Source organism: Eretmochelys imbricata, chromosome 1 (assembly GCF_965152235.1).
Source record: "Eretmochelys imbricata isolate rEreImb1 chromosome 1, rEreImb1.hap1, whole genome shotgun sequence".
In the NCBI taxonomy this organism is placed as follows: domain Eukaryota; kingdom Metazoa; phylum Chordata; order Testudines; family Cheloniidae; genus Eretmochelys; species Eretmochelys imbricata.
The window spans coordinates 69,137,768-69,159,727 of record NC_135572.1 but is presented as its reverse complement, the minus strand read 5'-3'; the positions used below and the strand labels follow the sequence as shown (position 1 = coordinate 69,159,727).

At 39.8% G+C, this 21,960-nt stretch overlaps 1 protein-coding gene across 1 annotated transcript in view; it reads left to right on the top strand.

Annotated features, from left to right (window-relative positions):
• Positions 1 to 19,981, top strand: part of DIAPH3 (diaphanous related formin 3) — a 531,747-nt gene extending 511,766 nt beyond the window's left edge. Inside the window, exon 28 of the mRNA XM_077806852.1 lies at positions 19,702 to 19,981. Within this exon, the coding sequence (XP_077662978.1) occupies positions 19,702 to 19,961 (260 nt within the window). The 3' untranslated portion in view covers positions 19,962 to 19,981. The remainder of the gene's footprint in view (positions 1 to 19,701) is intronic.
• The last annotated feature ends 1,979 nt before the right edge of the window (positions 19,982 to 21,960 follow it).

The following is a 21,960-nucleotide window of genomic DNA, read 5'->3' as shown; positions in this document are numbered from 1 at the left end:
CACAAATGTTTGTTCCACCACTAAAACCTCTGTCCTTGGTTCAGCTGTTGGGGATTTTCCACTCTCCACTTCCCCCTCGCTGCAGAGAGGCTTGGTCAAACTGTTTTCCCAGCTCAGGCAACATCACATGAGCATAGCCATTTTTTGGTTAGAGCACAGTTGTTGAGGTTATCAATTGACAATCTGGTGGTCCTTTCTGGCCTTACCATTGTCCCTGGTCTGGTAGCAATGTGGCACAGTATTTGTTAGCAGGTGGTGGATTCCACATACACTGGTGCCTTCCATGATTCAACAATTTCATAACTGTCAGAATTCAGAAGTCACATATAGACAGGTTCCCCAAATTGTTACAATTGGCAGTATAAAATGACAAATTAAATGCTAACAAACCAATCAATTTGGGGAATGCTTTACTAATGAGTTTGAGGTTGCAGTGTGAAATGTAAGATGCCAGTTATTAAGGGCAGCCAAAATTTACACAAATTAACAGAACAAGCTCTTATTAATTAATCATACTTTCCATGAGCATTTTCCATTGGAGGGATTGCTACATGCTGATTTGGATTGCTTTCTACTATGGATAACTCAGAATGATTGTGGACAGTTGCAAGTAGAGGTGACATGGAGATGAGAAACCAAAAGGAGTGGGCCACTTTGAGGCTCTTCAGGAAACGAAATGCAGGAGACATGCAGAAGCACAGTTTTCCAGTGGCACCATTGTGCCTCACCAGGAGCACAAAGAAGTAAAAAAAGGTTCAGTGTGAACCATCCCTGTTGTGGAACCAGCTCTATCAGCCTGAGTGGAAGGTGGAATGCCCTGGCTCTGCCTTCTCCCCAACTACTGTGTCAGTATTATATTTTACTAGAGGCCCTAGTTGAGATCAGGTCCCTATTGTACTAGAACTGTATAAACATGAACAAATGCCCTGCAGTTTACAGTCTAAGCAGACACACTAGACAAAGTGTGAAAGAAAGTATTATTCCCATTTTACAGATAGGGAACTGAGACACTGAGAAATTAAATGATACACAAAGTTAAACAGGAAATCTGTGGCAGAGCCAGGAATTGAACCCAGCGTTCCAGTTCAGTACCTTAAGTACTAGGCGACCCTTCTTCTTATATGTAGAGGTTTCTACTGCCAGAGCTAAAGTGTTGTAGTCCTTGTTCTAAGATATTTTAAATTTTCCTGTTTTGATATATAACGGCTGCCTACTATGCACAAAGACTTACAGCTGTGACCAGCTTTTGTGCAGGGAAAAGCTCCTTGTAATCTTCTCCACAACTACCTTTTTGCATACCTGCACAAGGCCAAGTACACTTGTTGGATCATATTAAAGAAGTTCTGTATTAAAATCACAAATGAGTGTGATTCCCCATAGTTTAAATTCCAGGATATTACTAATTAGGAGGTCTCTTGGTTTTTGATACTGTTTCTCTCCTTCTATGTGTGAAACTTGCAAGCTGATGATTGCGTTAGTACATTCTAAGACAGAGTCTGTTCTCAAAGCAATTCAGACAGAGAGAGACTCAAAGCAATACTCTGTAACAACAAAAACAGCACCCAGAGACTCCCCGCCCTTTTGTTGTATTAACAATTGTGATTAAAATAGAGATAGAGGATGTATATGGATGGATGCTTGGTGTGGATAATAACTGAATGATCAGGGAGGTGCCAGCCTAAGAATCCAGTGTCCATCGGCTGAAGAAGGCATCAAGTGGAAATAACCAGAGGACCCGCGGAGGGCAGACTGGAATCCACCCAACAGCCTCAAGAATGGGAGAACCAAAGAACAAGATAACATCTAGCAGCACGGAGCCGTCAGGAATGTGCTATCTGCTGATTGATTCAGCAACACCATGATGAAGCAATTCCCACAGACTGGCCTAGGAATAAATTCCTATAAAAATAGACTCTAGAAAGTGAGAACTTTGGGGGATCTGATGCTGCAAACCAACTTCCAGGAGCATCAGATGAGCATCTGACAAGGCTCTGCTCTTTCCTCATGTCCAGGCCACCTGGCCAGTGGCTTGGCATGAGCAACTCTAAGGCTGGTAACTATGATAACAACCTTGCAGAACCTCTGTGTGTGTGTATGAATGACTGAATGAATGTGTGAGTAAATATGAGATTGAATGGAATGTTATAACTATAACTGTTTACTATGAGTCTTTCTGTATTCACAATAAATGTGGTATTTTGCCTTTTCCCCTTTAATAAGATCCTGCTGGTTTTTAATTTATTGGTATAACACACTGTGGCCCAAATATAGGAAGTCAGATAGTACAAATATATAGCACTAATATAGTGCTTCATATTAGGTATTCTGAAAGCACTTTATAATTATTGAAGATATTTGCAGTATGTTTTGTGCACAAGGAGAGGAAAGAGCTACTTCTTCTGTGTCTTTGCTTTATTGCTTCCTAATTTTTAGCTTTGGGTAAGGGTCGCCTATCTAGTAGTTTACATTATCGTCTGTTACACACTTTCGGACAATGTGCTGGCTTGTTTTTGACCTATATCTAGTTATTTGCAACATATATCAGATGCCTAGAGTGAGTTGTAAGAACAAGAAGCCTATTTGATTACCAAGGTTTTAATGGTCAAAGTTGCATGTACTAAGTTAATTCCGCTTTTTCCCCATGCCCAATTTGTTCACAAAGGCAATCCTGGTTACCAGTTTGTCCCAGATAAACTTTATAAGTAAGTCATTTTTCTGATACAGAAAACTAGGAGTTTGAAGCAAGCAAGAAAGGAATGTACAGAGGCACCAATTTTAGGGAAGTACAAAGCATTTTTTAAGACATCATAAAAAAGTTTTAAAAAAATGTGTTGATCTCCTTAAGACTTAGAGCTCTGGTCATATGCACCATCTTCTCTTTCCTGTGGGTGCTCGACCCCGCCCCTCTGCCCCTGGCCCCATCCCCACTCCACCCCTTCCATGAGGCCCCGCCCACTGCCCTGCCTCTTCCCAGCCCTTCCCTGAAGTCTCTGCCCCCTCCCTGCCAATATTCCAACCCCTTCCCCAAATCCCGGCCCCGTCTCTTCGCCGCCTCCTCCGCTAAGCACACTACGTTCCTGCTCCTCACCCCCCTCCCAGAGCATGCTAATGCTGCCAAATAGCTGTTTGGCAGCAGCCAAGTGGGAAACGCTGGGAGGTAAGCAGAGGAGTGGGGATGCGGCGCGCTTAAGCGGGGAGGAGGAGGTGGGGAGGGGAGCTTGGCTGCTGGTGTATGCAGAGCACCCACTAATTTTTCCCCTTGGATGCTCCTGCCCCGAAGCACCCACAGAGTCAACACCATCTCTTTGGGAGGAACAGAGGTGGAATTTTAAAGCGTCTTTGCTAAGTGTTCCTCTGTTGCCTTCTGCTTTAGACAACACCCTAACAGTGACCCAATTTCTGGCTTCAGACGGAAGTGAAGGCAAGGGATGGGAAACACACAATCGTAACAAATTATACAGTAAATAAGAATTTCTTTAGAGTAGTTAGGGCTTTAGTTACAAAATGTAAAGTATGATGATTAAAAATAATTGAGAGTTAAAACTCTTGTTTACTAACCATTAGTAAAAAAAATTCCTAAATAAATTGTTATGGTAAGTTAGTAAGTCAGTGGAAACTATAGTAGAAAGGAAACATGCTAAACATGTCACATGTGGATATACAACAAGTAGGTCAGAGCTTTGGGGTTTGTTTTTGTTTTTTTATTTCCCCACAGTCATTATAGCATGGGCTTCTTTACTGTGTCCTTTTCAGAGTAATTAATAAGGGAGACACAGATTTTGTGTCTTCTTTCAGATTGGTCATCTTCATCAGCACTTCCCAAACAGTATTCATCCAGCTATCCTCTGAAGATGCATGTGGATTTCCCCTTGTCACAGAAATTTAATTGTGCTACTAATAGGTTATCTGTTTTGCTTAAATTCTTTGTCAAAATGTTTCTTGAAGTCAGTATTCATTGATAGATAATGGATAGCCCAGGAAACTGAAGTCCTTTGTTTATCTACTGCATGAGTACAACACAAGCAGGAGTAACCTTTTAGGGCTGCAAGGTATAATTAAGTGCCTATGATCTGTAATTCTTCCCCTCCCATTGAAACTGCCAAAAATATTTTCAATTATTGCCAGTCGCAGTGGTGGTGGCTTTGTAATACAACCATCTGTCTACTAGGAACATGGCTGAGGGCACCAAATCATATAGTTGTCTGGTGGTAACTTCTTTCAATCACTTTTGACCTGGACTGGATTTGAAATGGCAACCTACAACTGAATGATTCTCTATCACAGTACCAATCCTGTGAACCTATAGATATTGCTTATGCACAAGGAAAAAGCCAATTAAGAGACTATGTTCTAACAATTTAGAATGATCTTAAGGCATGTTGCCTCCTTGGGAGTCCACTGTAATTCCAGAAATAATATTTTTCTCAGATGATTGTTGTTTTTCACATGTTTGAGAGAAGTGGGAAAACTTAATGCCCTCACTATCAATCCTCTTCCTGCGTACATTGGGGCAAATCCATAACTCATCATCCACCTCAAGTAGCATGGCTGGGTGCAGCCCTTCGGGGTAAATGGAGGAGGAATGACAGTCAAATCCTGCCCCTCTCTCACCTAGCTGAACCACACTGTTTCCTGTGCCCCTGGGCTCTTCACATCCACTGAGATAGGGTCAGGGTTGGTTTATACCGTTATTTTTAAACTTAGAAATGTATTTAATCTAAAATTGTGCCCAATTTCTTGGTTAATTTTGAAGTTAATTGATAAGCTTTGAAGCCATTCCTAGATGCACCCCAGATTTTAGTTAAATCTTGGCATCCTAAAGTTATTATAGTAGCTATTGTCATTGCTAAGGTATGGGGGAAAGAAAATAGATTAGTATGATGGATTGAGAAATTGCTTCCAACTCTACATGTATGCAAGGTTTGGTTAGAGAAGAAATTGGGAGAAAAATTGAATGAATTGAAAAATCAGAGGCAGCAATTTTGAAGATGATTTTTGAGGAGGTAGCAGCAGTAGTCAAGTAGGTGAGAAGAAATTGTATATATTATCTAATCTGAACTGTGAAACCTTTGATTTAGACTCTGTTGAATGGGAAAGTCAAATTGCGGTCCAGTGTGGTTCATTTTTTCATAAATTACTTTATTCAGTGCTCATAATCAAACACATTGTTTTTTGAAAGCAGAGGAAATTCATGCTAAATAAGTCAGTCCCCTTTCATAACATCGTTTAGTACTTTAGTACATCCCTCTTTTCTTCCCTCTGAAACAAAGAAAAATATTTTGTATCTCCTGCTTCTGAACACTTAGTAAAATTCAGTTAACTGAATTTATTTATTTGAATGTTTTATTCCTTTAAATTCCACATTCTTTCATACCAGGAAGAGCAGCAACTTTTAAATGAATGAAATGCATATAACAGGTTGGGTTTTAAAAAAAAAATCCACTCTTCAGTAATGCAATTGAGTGCCTCATTAATTCTGGTGGTGTCATCTGTTTTTGATTAGTAAGGTTGTTGAGCATCCATTGTAAAGCCTTAAGGTGCAAGAAATTACATTTCAAATGTATGGTGGCGTCATCTAAGTGCAGTTGACAGTTCATCAGGTGTTAAGGCCATGGCTACAGAGTAGAAATGAAATAAGTTGTTAGCAGCCCACAGCACTTTTTTTGCAATTCAGGAACATTTTCTTATCCTGACTTTGTCAATCAAAAACATTGTTGGAAAAACTATTAAACTAATAAAAAGTGACACTAAAGTATATTAAGTGTCTTCTGCTGTGCTATAGAGGGAGGAGATATATCTTGTACTTTATGAGAGCTATGATGCAATACACAAGGTCTCTGGCTATTGCAATTTTTCTGATTACTTCTAAAAACTACTTCTGGATATTAAGAGAGCAATGCACAGAGCAATAAACAAGACCTACTCCATAATGAATAGTCCTGATTCTACAAGCTGCATATTTTTGCTGTTTACTATCACTCTGCTATACTCAGGATTGGAAAGCTGTACTTGAGTGATTTCAGTTAGTAATGTCAGAGTATTGGACCGTCTCCATAGAAGGCACATCTCTGTTTAGCAACAGTTTTTTGCCATCAGTAGTTAGGTATGGACTCTCGGTAACATGGTGCAATATGTGGAGCTGAAAGACAATAATTTAGGAAATATTCCCTTTGGCCACTGTAGTATTTGCCCTGTGTAAATCAGAGATTCAATTAGGGAAATGTAATAAGATTACAGCTACATTTCTTTTCTTTCAGTTATAATTTTATCATGTCCCACACTGAAAACTATGATCATGTAAGCATACAATGCTGTTGTATTAGTCTCTCTCACACATTTGTTGCTTTATTTTTTTAATCAAAAGTAATTCGTGTACAAACAGTATAAAAATATTGACATAAAAAATCAAGTGTCTTGAGTATCAAGAAAGTGGGCATTCTGTTGCAATATAATAAATCTATTTAAACATTTTTTTAAAATGTTAGCTATTTGTCAGTGGTTAAAAAAATCATACCTCTACTTCAGTAAATCTTGAAGTCATTTGTATTCAGTATTAATTGTCCTATATTCCAGGAGTAGGAGGGGTTTAAAAATTTCCAAAGGATCAAGCATAAATTTGCTCCACGACATTCATAGCAAGTCCCCAGTATTAGTGTTTCTTCTCATTCACGCACTTTACACTTTTTCTCATTCAGAGAAAATAAGTATCCCTTCATAGCCTATATGTATATCATTGTATGCTGTTCCATGCTAGATCACCATTTAAACAGAGGAAAGATATTAAGCACAATTTTCCATTAACTGAATTTCCTGAGCTCTGCTGTTCATCAAAATAATTTAGGAAGACTTGTGTCTGGATAATACTAGCTGGATTGCCTTAGGTGATCTGAAGATAATTTTGAATTTGTTTTTTACACCAGAGATTTGTTTGTTTGAAAGACTAAAAATTAAGTGTTTACATTCTATGTTTATAAAACAAAGAAATTATCCCAAAGTCCTTACTCAGACAAAACTCTCTGGAAGTCAGTTCAGTAACATGTATTTCAGTAGCAAAAATATAAGAATCTCTAGACAAATCAGATGATCTCGTAACAATTCTTTAATAACTTATTTTGATGAACAGCAGTGCTCAGGAAATTCAGATGTGGGAAAACTAAACATTAATAGATTGAATTTTGAAGACAATGGGAGTTTTACCTAATTAAGAACTACAGGATTGAGTCTCAGTTTTGTTGGTCTTTCCATTGTGCTAAGAGTTTCATATCATAAACCCTGTCAGTTAAATAAATGTGTGAGAACAACTGAAGCAACATTGGTTCGGGATTATTTTTTCTTATGTCTTTAAAGGGGAACAACATCTGTCAGGTTGCTTTTTCTTAGTTTATCCTGCTGATCAACTCTCTCCCTCCTAGTAGCTATGGTGAGTCAGTAATGCAGCGGGTTTCTTCTGGCTCTCTTTTTAATTACAAAATAGCTTATAGTGTATTTTACAATTCTAGCCATCCTGTTACTAAACAAGCTGTGTTTGGAGGGAGTGGGGTGGGGGGTTACATGAATGAAGGAAAGGAGGATTTGGGTCTATATACTGTCCATGTCAAGGGAAGTAGAGTATGGGAGATTGATCTGGGCCAGTTCTTGGCAGAATAACAATAGTTGGAGGCTTAGCCATATCTATTTAGTCTTGGTCGGTGCTGGTTGTTTTCACTTGAATTTTTTCAGATGCAGGTGAAATAGGGTTTGTCACAATGTCACCGCTTGTCCTGTCAGAAGGTATATGTAAAGAGAAGTCTTGCATATACTCTGAAGGAAGGAAGTCATGAGTGTATTGTAAACTCCTGTAGGATCGAATATTTAATGGAGAATCAATGTAGAATGCAGAGCACTGTTCTGAGATGCTCTTGCTTGCCTGTTCCAGTTAGGCTGTTGTACTGTAAACCACTTTCCTTTCGGCATCCACTGTCAGCCCCAGGTACAGAGCAATGCAGTGTCCAGCCTTGAAGTGAGAGACAATACACTTTCAACAGCTCTTTGTCAAAAAGGAGCTGGTAGATTTTTCCTATCCACATGAAGGTGGAAAAAGGGTTTTTTTGCCTCTCCTCTGACATTGGCATCCAAATAGGGAGCCAAGTCTTACACAACTGCCACATTGCACACTATCTTGATGATCAATGAACATATGCCTTTCACTGAAAGAGTAGGCATGAGTTCTACTAAAACCTCTAAATGCTTTCCCTCATCTCTCCCTCCATCTACTAACCGATATCACTTCAATTCTGCTTGTGTTCTTCATCCGCATTCTTAGCTCCTCAGGATATGGGAGAAACTGGGTGATATGTGCTTTAAAAGATTTGTGTCTATGAAGCCTTTGGGATATGTCCAAGAGCAATGTGTGGAACGATACAACAGTAGTAAAGTCAAAATCATTAGGATTAACAGTGTATCACCCATGGCTTTTGGTAGCTTTAGCTATAAATTCATAACATTTGCCTTATTTCCTGTAACCAGACTGATTAAGGAAAACAATTTATCACTCTTCTCTTTATAACAACCTTTTACAGACTTGAAAACTGTTATCAAATCCCCCCTCTTCTCTTCTCCAAATTAAACAAGCCTAATTTTTAAAATCTTTTCTCATAGGTTATGTTTTATAGACTGTCAGTCATTTTTGTTGCTCTCTTCTGGAATTTCTCCAATTTTTCCACATCATTCCCAAAGTGTGGTGCCCAGAACTGGACAGAGTACTCCAGTTGAGGTCTTATCAGTGCTGTGTAGAGTGGAAGAATAACTTCTTGTGTCTTGCTTACAACACTCTGCTAATACATTCCAGAACGATGTTCACTTTTTTAGCAACAGTATTACACTGTTGACTCATATTTAGTTTGTGATCCACTCTAATCCCAAGATCCTTTTCTGAAGTACTCCTTCCTAGGCAGTCATTTCCCATTTTGTATTTGTGCAGTTGATTATTCCTTCCTAAATGTAGTATTTTGCATTTGTCCTTGAGTTTCATCCTATTTATTTCAGACCATTTCTCCAGTTTGTCAAGATCATTTTGAATTGTAATCCTGTCTTTCAAAGCGCTTGCAACCCCTCCCACCAGGGTGTTGTCCACAAACTTTATAATTGTACTCTCTATGCCATTATCCAAATAGTTTATGAAGATATTGAATAGAACTGGACCCAAGACAGATCCCTGAGGGACCCCACTCGATATGTCCCTCCCCCTCCAGCTCGATTGTGAACCATTGATAACTACTCTCTGAGTATAGTTTTCCAGGCAGTTGTGCACACATCTTATTGTAGGTTCATCTCTAGACTATATTTCTCTAATCTGTTCATGAGAAGATCATGGGACACAGTATCGAGAACTTTACTAAAGTCGATATATATCTCATCTACTGCTTCTCCTCTATCCACAAGTCTTGTTACCCTGTTAAAGACATGTTAGGTTGGTTTGACATGATTTGTTCTTGACATATCCATATTGACTTTACTTATCACCTTTATTTTCTTCTATGTTTAAAATTGATTGTTTGCTCCGTTATCTTTCCTGGTACCAAAGTTAAACTACCTGGTCTATAATTCTGTCACCTGTCCTTATTCCCCTTTTTATAGATAGGTACTATAGTTGCCCTTTTCCAATCCTAGGGATATTTTTCCTGTTCTCCACAAGTTCTCAGAGATCATCACTAATGGCTCAGAGATCTCTTCAGACAGTTCCTTAAGTATTCTAGGATGTATTTCATCAGTCCCTGCCCAGTTGAAGACATCTAACTTGTCTAAGGGCATGTCTTCACTAGCAACGTTAAAGCGCTGCCTCGGCTGCGAACGTGGCTGTGTAGTTTCCCAGCGCTATAAAAAAACACCTCCACCAGGGGAGTAGCTGGTGCACTGTCTACACTGCCACTTTACAGCGCTGAAACTTGCAGCGCTCAGGGAGCTGTTTTTTCACACCCCTGACCAAGAAAGTTGCAGTGCTGTAAAGTGGCAGTGTAGACAAGGCCTAAGTAATTCTTAATTTGTTCTTTTCCTGTTTTAGCCTCAGATCCTGCCCCATTTACACTGATGTTTACTATGTTAGCTGTCCAATCACTGCTAAGTTTTTGGTGAAAACTGAAACAAAAAAAGGCATTTAATACTTCAGCGATTGCTGCGTTGTCTGTTATTGACAACCCTTCATTATGGTTGGCGTTCCTTGAGCTGATGAAACATCCGAAACCAACTTCAGTCTGTCGCCCAGAGGACTACCTCCCAATTTAAAAATAGCTTGAGAATTTCTAACTGTGTCCATTGGTATTGTTGGCTTCTTCCTGCACATTTAAAATTTAACATGTCTAATTTTTGAGGGCCTTTTTCTGATTTTTGGTCTTGCTGATGAGTGAAAGGGTTGTAGCATATTCCTGGAGTTGATGAACAAAGGCTACACTCCAAAGAAATAAAGTGTCTTCATCACAAGAGTTCTTGCGGAAGAGCCTTTCCAGGGGTAGGCTTCTGTTGCTCTTCTGTCATTTTTTAAAGAGTTGTGCTTAAATCCAGGGAGAGAGAGAATGCTTTTCAGCCTAGGAAGAGTAATTTTGAACTGAGTATATATATCTTTTGCAAATATTTACAGAAATGTGCCACTGCCAAATTAACAAAGAGAATTTTTGCATTTTCAAGAGTTACTGGTCTGACATAGACTAGGCGAAGTCTGTTAGTGGAGAAATGTAGTTTAAAAAGGCTGTGCTCTGTATTGTCATTTATTCTGTTGTACATTGAATTTTCTAAGTACTGCTTCGTTTTATATGCTTTAATCTGTGAAAAGCTGTCCAAAACAGATAAAAGTAGCAATACTGAAACAAAAAGTTTGAAGCAGTATTGCCTCAAATACTATTAGTTGGAGTTTTCCAGTTTAAAAAGATAGTGAAAAGGTCTTGGTCTTTCAACGAGAGATTTTGCAGCCTTCATTGGTGGAGCTGGCAGTTAGATGTGGAGGCACTGCGAGCCTCTGACAAAGAGGGAAGGTAGCTTAGTGCATGTCTACACTAGCATTTATGTCGGCCAAACTTTTGTCGCTCAAGGATATGAAAAAACACATCCTTGAGCGACATAAATTTTCCCAGCAAAAGCGCTCATGTGCACAGTGCTATGTCGGCGGGAGATGCTCATTGGGCTGGTTTTATTGTACGATGGGAGAGCTCTCTCCCATCAGCATAACTCGGATACATGAGCACTCTCATGGTGGCACAGTTGTATCAGTACAACTGTGCCGCTGTAAGCTTCTAAGTGTAGACTTGGCCTTAGTAAATGTAAGAATTGATCCGGTATTGTGGGGAGAGGACAAGTTGTCCGTAGCCTCCATCTAGGATGCCATTTCTAAAAGGATTGCAATCATTTTGCCAGTAGACAGGAGTGGGCTAAAGGCCTCCTTCTCCTGAAGTCCAGCATAACAGTAAGTAGCACAGAAGAGTTCAAACTTATGGTCAGTAGTTTGATGCCCAACAGTACTAGCCAGCTAGCAATTACAAATAGCTAAATAGATTTATATGGTCTCAACATTGTTTTTTTAAGGTGATAAATTACGCTCCTTTATTACCTATAAATTGCAGTAGGGTCCTGATTCTTTGCTAAAACACAGCAGATGGCAACTTCTGAGTTTTTAATCCATTCCCAGGAACCGCTTTGTCAGTTGCAGTGGCATTACAAATCAGGCACTAGCCATTCCAGTGCCTCTAGGATGAGTGCATATTTCTTGGATATTACCAGTAAATTTGATGATTCGGGGAGCTGCTACAGCAGCTGGCAGAGATCATCTTGGGGTGAATGAGCCCTATAGGCAACAATGCATGTGGCACCTTTGAAGCATTGTGTGCAGCAGTAAAGAGGATCCTGAGGGTGTCATCTTAGCAGAATAAAATTCCCATTGTAATTTTAAAATGAAAAGATTTGGTAGGGTAACAAATGAGTCTTTTGAATTTTTAATTAAAAAGGAACAGGAGTTTCCCTCTCCCCCTCTTAATACCTGCAAAATGACTTTTAAAGCTTTGACTTGAAATAGAATGAGGCACCAGTGTGACTCCTATGATGTAAAGAATTCCACCACAATGGAGCAACAGGAGCAAACATCTGATATTTATACTTGGTGGCTGGTAGAAATACCACAGCCAAACAAAGTGAACAGTGATTCTGTGAGATGCTGTGGGATTGTGTAGGTGTCATAGTTCAAGCTGAGTCTATATATCCACTGTACATTCTCTGTTTATTCCCTTTCTAACTGTTCATTAGTTGACCAATTTATTTACACTTGGTATGCTTAAAAATAGGAGTCGAATTTTTCTGGAGATTTGTTTGAAAATTTATGATTAAAAGATTTAAAATACTAGGACATCAAAAATTACGCTTTTTTTAAATTATTCCCTGTCTCCCTTGATTTATCAACCTACATGTTGTCAGCATAGCAAGTATTCCACAACTCCAAGTTCACAGACAGACATTTTCCACGCTCAAGCATAGGGAACTTTGGCAGATGTCAAACCTCCTAACAGTCCAAGAGACCAGGGCTCTTCATTTGCAGATGTTAGCAGAGGGCAGAGCTGGCTCTAGGCATCAGCAAATTAAGCAATTGCTTAGGGCCCCAAGCATCTCAAGGGGGGCCCCCATTTGCTTTTTATTATAAGAACTTGGCTGTTTTAGAATTGGGGGAGGGGAGGATATTCCTGGATAGGGCCACAGTGGGCTAGTACTGGCACTGACAGAGGGATGAGATTGGGTAGAGACAGGGCATGGAAGAGGATAGAGCTGGAATTGAGCACTGGAGTGGGGCTGGTTTGCAAATAATCAAGTTTGGAGGAAGCAGGAGAAATAGGTAAAAAGGAGCTTACAATAGAAAGCCTGCGGCTGGAGCCAGGCACTGAACTGCTGTTGGGAAATAAGGACCAGTTGGAGCCTGACAGCAAAGAAAGTCTGAGGGGCTTAGCAAAACAAAAATTTCTGCTCTGGGAAAATCTTTGCATACACAGCAAAGAGAGTTTTAAACTGACTCTCATGCTTTCATTAGAGTGTGCAGAGCTTTTTCACATGAAGCAGCCTGGCACTGTATTAAAGTGGTCTCAGGTGTGGTATACAGCAGCAGCCATTCTGTTAGCTGGGGTTTCTGTATATACTTATATACAGTATATATAATTCTATAAATACGTAATTAGACAAAACATTAGAGCTAAAGCTAAATATATAAACATAACTTACACCCATCGTTAAAATAGGGCCATTACATTAAACAGGAACTACTTGTGTAATAACCATCAAATTTGACACTGCTGAGCAAATAAAACACATACACACTCTATTATCCAAACTTTATTTAAAAGGCCTGGGCAACACCCATTAAAACCAAAGGGGAAATGCTATTATTTTCAGTGGAAGTTTGGAGTGGGCCCTTAAAAAGTAACACAATTCTAGGAGCAGAGTTAAGGTTGTTTGGGTTGGGTTGGCTATTGTTTCTGTTTGAATGAAGTGATAAGGGTAGTATCAGAATTGTTTAAACGGATGTGATTAATGGTATGCCTTCTCTCTAAAGCTGCTTAGCAACCTTAACTGAAATTTAACAAAATTGTTTGCTCTATGATCTTCAGTGGCTGCCTATTGGTATCTAGATACAATTGAAGGCATTGTTTTTGACCTATTATAAAAGCTGTAAATGGCCTGGAACGTACCTACCTGAGACCACCTCTTTCCTCATGCCACAAATGATACTAGGGCTGGAGCTCCCTTACTGTAAAATAAGGACTATTGATGGGATGATCTCTATGAGTCTCTTTGATTCTGGAACTCACTCCAACCACTTCATCTAATGTAGACAGAATCCGCCGAACTTTAAGGCATTGTGCAAACCCTAATTATTTGGCATTGGAGGAAGGGAAAATATTTTTCCATGTCTTTTTTTCTGTCTTGCTGTAACTGGTTGGGAGGGGCTTGATTAAACCGAGGAAGTTGTGCATTGTAACTGCTAAATATTGACAAAAGTGGCTAGAGCTGTGAATAGATTATCTAAGAAATATCCATATAACATAGTTTTAGACAGGAAGGGAAGAATATTATAAACCTTTGAAACTGCAGAAGCATGTTAGGTAGTGTGATGCAGAGATGGCAAACTATAAACTCAGGACCTAGCTAGGCTGAGATTTTCAAAGCAGAGTAGGAAATATAACCACACAAATCAGATTAACTTCCATTTTCAAATTATAAAAGACAACTAGTAGATTTAGCTGCACGTTTCATTAAAATTGATGTAATTCATGGGATTAAAATCCATAGTTGGCTTTCAACATTTCAAACCTAACGTCCAAAATAATCTAGATTTGTTATACGATCTTAGGCCCAGGTTCATAGAGGGACTTCGGGGGTCCCACATTCAGCGTTGCAACACCTAACTTTTAGGCACCTCGCTATCCAATGTAATCCACAAACCCTTGGTTAGATATCTAAGATCCCTATACAATGCACAGGGAGAGAGAGGCAACTGAGAATGGGATCCACAAAAGCCAGCATAATAGGCAGGGAGTCACCTAACCTGGCCAACAGCAGATGCCAACAAGACAGGTCTGTCCTAAACCCTGTCCCTCTTAGGGAGTTAGGCAACTAAGTCCAAGCAAGAGGGAGGTGCCTATCCCTGCTTGAGATCCACAGACATCTGAAGTCAGGCATCTAAGCTATTTCTGATAAGAATGGCAGTGATGCACTCCCCCTTGACGCAAAATGGCAGGGCAGGAGGGGGAGAGGAGGATGCAGTGCACATGAGGCAGCAGTATGCATGCCAGATGCAGAAACGTAGGCCCCTAGGGGACTTTTACAGCAAAAATTAGTGAGTTTAGGCACCTATGGTTAGGTGGCAGCTTAGTGGGGGTTTGTGAATCACAGTGGCACCTAAATCTGAGTTTTAGATACCTAAGTCCCTTTGTGGATCTGAACCATTGTATTAAAGGATGACAGACATAGGTCTTTCAAATATACCATTCTCCAGCTTTGGAAAGTTCAGCATATCTTCCACTTAGCTCCCCAGCCCAGGACATACCTTCTCAAGCCATCTTTGAACTTCCTAGAGTTGGTTCACTCTCTTTTTGAAGAGTATCTATGAGACTTATCAGAAGCCTTTAAATCTGGGTGAGACAAGCATTTTCAGCTCTACCACTGTTGTTTTGTATCTGATCATTACAGACAGTTCGTTCTCTGGTGAAGTCAATGGGACTTAAAGTTATGCTTAAATCTGTCACTGAAACAGGGCCTCATTTTTTTTAAAGGTCCTTTGTTTGCAGCACTGTAAGAGACCAAGGTCAGAGTTCACATGTTTACTATGCTTATTTATCTGTAGTAGGTGGCCCCTCCAGGTCAGCTTGAAGCACACGTCAAGATTTATATCACAACACTTCTTTCAATACCTTTAGCTGAGAAAATCAGACCGCAAGCTGCAGTTTTCAAAGGAGTGCCTAACACATGTAGGCTCTTTTGAAAATTCCAACTTCATTCTTTAGTATTCACAGGCCAGCATATATCAAGCCCTAAATTCTCTTAAAAGAAAAAGAAAGAAAAAAAAGATGAAGTTTCAGAAAAGTACGGGTTCCTTCTCTTCCCCCTCCCCCAATCATCTTTTTGACCATCAGAATATGGACAGCAGCAAAGGTTAGGGGCACTCTGTATATTGATATAGACAATGTAGTCCTACAGGATCTTAAAGCCCCCAGTGGTGTGTGCAGATTCATTATAATACAATTATTAAGTAAAAAATATTAAATGGAGAAATATATATAAACATACTACAATTATTTTAAATTGTATATAATGTGTGTGTATGCATGGTCTCACTTGCTGAAAGCTCTTTTCTTTTGGCCTTATGTGTTACAGGGAGTCTCAATGTGTGCAACTATAGTCACGTGGATTATTGTGTTATTTCCAACATACAGTATATATAAAATAGAGCTTAACCGTTCAGCTAAGTGAAAATTGAAGCTCTGTTAAATTTTAAGTAACAATTGTCCATCTGATATAGAAGGAGAAAGGAGGGTATTTATTTTCTTCCAACAGCCAAAAGGTGATCATACTAATAAAATTTGTTGAGATTGTCCAAGATAGTGTGTAAAATACTCATCCATCACTGTGAGCCCCTGGTCAGGGAATGACAATGCAGTAAATATCTTCAGCAGCTGCCTTGGAATGTACAAGCTGTTTTCGGTAGGAATTTTCAGCACTCACATAAAACACACTGTCATGAGTGACTGCCTGTGCTCCAGAGTCATTACTATTGGGATGATGGAACATCTTTCAGCGAATAACCAAAAAACTTTAAATGTCATGTCAAGTTTGTTGAAGCCATTTTCAAGCCTTGTTCAAGGTTACATGAATATTGAGTATGCTTGTTTTTAAAAAGTATAAGATCTATGAGAGGGATCACTCAAAAGGCTGGTAGATGAAAGAGTCACTTGCTTTAAAAAAAAAAAAGAAAGAAAGAAAGAAAGAAAGAAAGAAAGAAATTTGTCTAGTCTTCTTTCAGAAAGTCAATCAGGCAGAGCCATTTATTCATCAGCCAGTGCAACTCACAGCTGGTGAGATAAGTCAAGCTCGCTGTCACTTAGTTGAATATAGCCACAAAGAGACCAGAAAGGAAAGAAAGTAGATTATCTTGGATGATTAAATTACAATACAATTTTGATTTATTTAAAGTTTCAAAAATCTGCCTGACAAATTCTAAATTCTACAAACAAAAGACACTAGGTGGGTGATGTAATATCTTTTATTGGACCAACTTCGGCTGGTAAAAAAGACAAGCTTTTGAGTTCCACTGATCACTTCTTCAGGTCTCAGAAAGGTAATCAGAGTGTCACAGATAAGTACAAGGTGGAACAGATTGTTAAACATAAAGAGACAAGTTGCAGGAAACCATTCAAAATGAAGTGAGCAATTAACACGTCAGCAGTCATAGGTCAAAGGAGAGTTGGTGGGTTACAGATTGTTGTAATGAGAAATAAACCTAGTCTCTCTATTGAGTCAATGATTTCTAATGTCTGGAAGAGTTATGAATTTAAGCTCCAAGGCTCACCTTTTGAAGGTGTTTTGTGGGTTTCCTTTGAGTATGAGGACTGAGAGATTAGATGTGGAATGATCAGTTTGTCAAGAGTGTTCCCCCACAAGTGATAGGGTGTTTTTGTCTTTCATCATTTTTATGTATGAGTTCACTGGAGAGCATAGTGATAGTCTGATTTCCCCCACATACTTCTTGTTGGGGTATTTGATGCACTGAATGAGGTACACCACATGTTGTGACAGGCATGAGTAGGACCCATTCATCTTGAAATGGGTGCTGTGGAGGATACTGATCACTGTAGCAGTGTATGTATGGCTGCAGGTTTTGCATCTTATGTTTATGGCGGGGTCTGGTGTTGCTTTGAGTTGATGGGTCCTGGTCTGTGAGGAGTTAGTTTCTGATGATGAGTTTAGCAATGTTGGGAGGGTTCTTTGAATGCCAGAAGAGGGGATTCAGGAAAGATTTCTTTCAGATGTGGTCCCCATCAAGTATGGGTTATAATTCTATGATTATACCCTGTATGGGTTCCAGTGTGGGGTGCTAGGTGTTAACAAGGTGTGTGTGGGTTTTCTGTATCAAAGCCGGTTCTGCTGGCAAATCTGCTTCGCGGATGGAGTGTCCTTGTTTAGTGAAGACAGTTTTAGGTATGTTAAGGCATGTATCCTGGACTTTCTCCTCAGAGGGCTTTCTATAGCACAGATGGGCAAACTATGGCCCGCAGGCCACACCCACCTGTGGGACCGTCCTGCCTGGCCCTTGAGCGCCCAGCTGGGGAGGCTAGCCCCCGGCCCCTCCCCTGCTGTCCCCCCTCCCCCACAGCCAGCGCTCTGGGTGGTGGTGCTGTGAGCTCCTGCCGGGAAGCACAGCAGCGTGGCTGGCTCCAGCTGGGCAGCTCGGCTGCCAGTCCTGCTGTTCTGAGCGGCATGGTAAGGGGGCAGGGGGAGAGGGGATTGGATAAGGGGAAGGAGGTCGTGGGGGGCAGTCAGGGGACAGGGAGCAGTTGGATGGGGTGGAGGTTCTGAGGTGGGATGGTCAGGGGACGAGGAATAGGGGGGATTGGATAGGTGTGAGAGTCCTGAAGGGCCTGTGGATGGGGTCGGGGCAGTCAGGGGACAGGGAGCAGGGAGGGTTGGATAGGGTGTGGGGTCCCGGGAGAGGGTGGTCAGGGGTGGGGGGGTCCTGGAAGGGGGTGGTCAGGGGACAAGGAGCACGGGTGGTTGGTTGGGTGGGGGGGTATGAAGGGGGGCAGTCAGAGGGTGGGGGCCAGGCAGTTTGGGAAGGCACAGCCTTCCCTACGTGGCCCTCCATACAGTTTCAGAACCCCAATGTGACCCTCAGGCCAAAAAGTTTGTCCACCCTTGTCCTGTAGTAACTGAGTGCCTCACTGTAGATAAGATTTCTTGGTGTGTCTGAGGTATTTGCTCTATCTGTGAAGGTAAGAGTGGTGATCCATGGATTTCCTGTATATAATTGTCTGTAGGGTTCTGTTGGTGAATTTTTATCCTCGTGTCCAGGAAGTCGATGTGGATGTGGGAGTGTTCTTGAGAGAGTTTGATGAATGGATGGTGGTTGTTGAAGTTGCAGTGAAAATCTCTGAGGAAGTCCAGAGGATGAAAATATAATCAGCATATCGCAGGTGTATCATCAGTTTAGTGTTGTATATTTCAAGAAATTCTTCCTTGAGTTGGCCCACGAAGAGGTAGGCAATTGTACCCAGGGCTACACAATACAAAGTACCCATAAATAGTACAAAATGATCATTCCGTATCTGACCTCTCAATCGTCAACTTCAAAGGAAATCAGCACAACACCTTCAAAAGGCGCACCTGGGAGCTTAATTTTATAACTCTGATAGACACAAATAATCACGGACTTAATAGAGATTGGTTTGATGTCTCATTATAACAATCTGTAACCCACTAACACTCCTTGGACCTGTGACTGCAGTGGTGTTAATTGCCTGCTTCAGTTTGAATGATTTCCTGCAACGTGTGAACTTCTCTCATGCTTAATGATCTATTCCAGCTTGTATTTAACTGTGACACTCTGAGTACCTTTGTCGGACCTGAAGAAGAGCTCTGTGATGCTTGAAGGCTTGTCTCTTTCACCAGCAGAATTTGGTCCAATAAAAGATATTGCCTCACCCACCTTGTCTCATAACCTGGGGCCAACACAGCTACAACAACACTGCACACACAAAAATATAGTCTAGCATGGGTTTAAAAATGTCAAACACCTTTCTGTGTCTTTCTCTTCTCACCTGAAGGCCCATTCCTGTAAGGCACTTGTGTTCTTCATTCCAAATTATTTCAGTGTCAATCAAGGGTGCTCAGCACCTGGCAGGATCTGGTCCTGGCTTTGTGAAAATGGAAGCTAGTTTGATAAATATGGTTTACTTACTTCCATATTGCTTCCCTTGAGCCACATTGTCTAGAAATAGCGTTTTCAGAAGTAATGATTTTCATTTTATGCCATCTTTTTTATGCCATCTTAACTGTTCATCCTCATGCCAACAATACTATTCCTTCTACATGTAAAATTACTCCAACTTTGTCTATTTTGAAGGCTTTCTGTATTGAAAAATGTAACTAGAGTAACAGTCTTTGTTTAACAATGAGATGAAGCTTTTATTTTCTTCTCTTCTACAGAGAACCAGAAAGCACACCTAGAAAAGTCACATTCAAACCACAATATCAATTTCAACTTCACAAGGACTCCAATCACCAAGGAGCTTAATTATGACATGGAAGCTAATTCCTCTACAGCAAGGAGCAAGGCTGTTGGAAGAAAGGAGACCTACAATGGAGAAAGCAACAGAGAAAAGGAAATGGAGCTTGTTGGCTCTGCTTCCAAAGGAGATGTTGTTCCTGAAGTAGAGGCTTTGCTGGCAAGATTACGAGCATTGTAAATTAATCCTAGAAAACTGATTAAGCAATCACTAAAGACAAGCTATAATAAGCTGCTACATTTTTAAAATACACATTAATTTTGCATGAGTGACACTTACGCACTTCTGTATTCCAAACTTCACATACTTTATATCTAAAATACAAATGTGTAATGCTTTGCCTATGAATTTGAGCCCATGGTTTATGCATAACTATAAGCAGGCTTGTATGCATTTCTACCTACTGACAGTCTGGTAATTCAGACAGATGCTGAATTACCCCAAGAAACAATTATTTTAGTGTCCAGACTTCTGAACACAATGTTATGAGAACTTTTCTCCACAACACACAGTACATTTTAAATAGTTTTAAACCATTATGTTTGGTCATCATCTAGGACTAATAAATAGCTACAGAATCAACCTGTATATTTTTCTATTTTATTTCTACACATCACCTGCAGTGTAATTTTTAGCACCTAAGGAAGTTCATTATTGTATCATATTAAATGCTTATGGAGGAAAATGTATACTATGTAAATTTCTCATAGCCATGTTTTTATTCACTTTAATCTAAATAAGAACACCAAAGAATGCTGAATAGTTTATGCGTTAGCTAAATGGTAACACGAACAGAAGCTTACATCTATGCAAGAAATGTATTTTATGTATGACTGATATTTCATTGCTGTTAAACTTGTTTGGATGATTGTATAAAACCAATGTACAAAAGTTCTATGAATACAATGTTGCAATTGTGCACATAGGATAACAGCTTCTTATTTTATAAGTAGCTACCAAAGTAATTTTTCACTACTTTTGCTTGAGTAAACATAATATTGCAATAATAATATAAAGAACGCCTAATGGCAGAGACCTCTACAATTGGTTTTCAACAAACTCATTTAGCAGTACAATCTCATTTGCTGGCACAGGAGGAATCTCACACATAATTGCGTCTCCATTTTGACACAAGTCATTGTACACTGTTACATGTTCACTAACATATTTATTAATTGCACATCACCATGAAAAAAACATGCTACTTAAACTATCAACTTGAAAGCTACTGTTAGGACATTTGGTCATTTATTTCAAGTTCCTACTAATCAGAATGTGCTCAGTGACTAATACCTCTCTTCCAAATACTCTATTTTTCTTTATAAATGAGTCAGTTAAATGAAACCAGTGTTCTGGTGCATTTTATTTCCTTGTTTAAGCTGCCTTCTTATTTCCTGCAAAAAAAAAAAATAAAGTTAATTAATTAGAACTCTGACACTGACCTGTTTATGAACAGTTGGGCATGAAATGTTTTTCATTCAACACAGGAATTAGTCTTATGTTTCGGGGGCTGCTGAAACTATCATTATACCCTCTTGTTATGCTCCCCAATTTAGTAAAAATGAATGTAAAGCATAAGGAGAGATCAGATACAGAGAAATCCTACCAGACTTAAGACTTTAGTTTGCCAGAGCTTCAGTGTCACTTAAGAACCATGGAAGAAGTAACCATATTGAGGAAGCACTTTTGCTGGCTCCAGTTAGCGTGGAAGAGCCACAGGATCAGTGTTTAATGCATAGTGGATGGATAGCAGCTGCTAGTCCAAAGAATGGACTGGAATACCAAATTCATGTTGAGATGAATTTCATATCCACCCACACCTCATTATTAGGGTTACAAAGCCCCCTGCTCCTCCCCAGTTATCAGGATTTGGTACTCATCACCTCCACTTATCCTAAGACTGGATCTTTATGGATAAGAGGTGAATTTAAGACTCACCAGGACAGACATTCATGTATGATTTTATTTACTATAAAAGAATAAAAAATGTATTTTTCTACTTTTGACAGACTTAAGTAGATGGGTTACCAAAATGCTTTCACGAGTATAAACAAAACTTGTGGTCCGGGGGAAAAAAGTCACACTAATCTTTAGAAAAAAGAAAAGGAGTACTTGTGGCACCTTAGAGACTAACAAATTTATCTGAGCACAAGCTTTCGTGAGCTGTAGCTCACGAAAG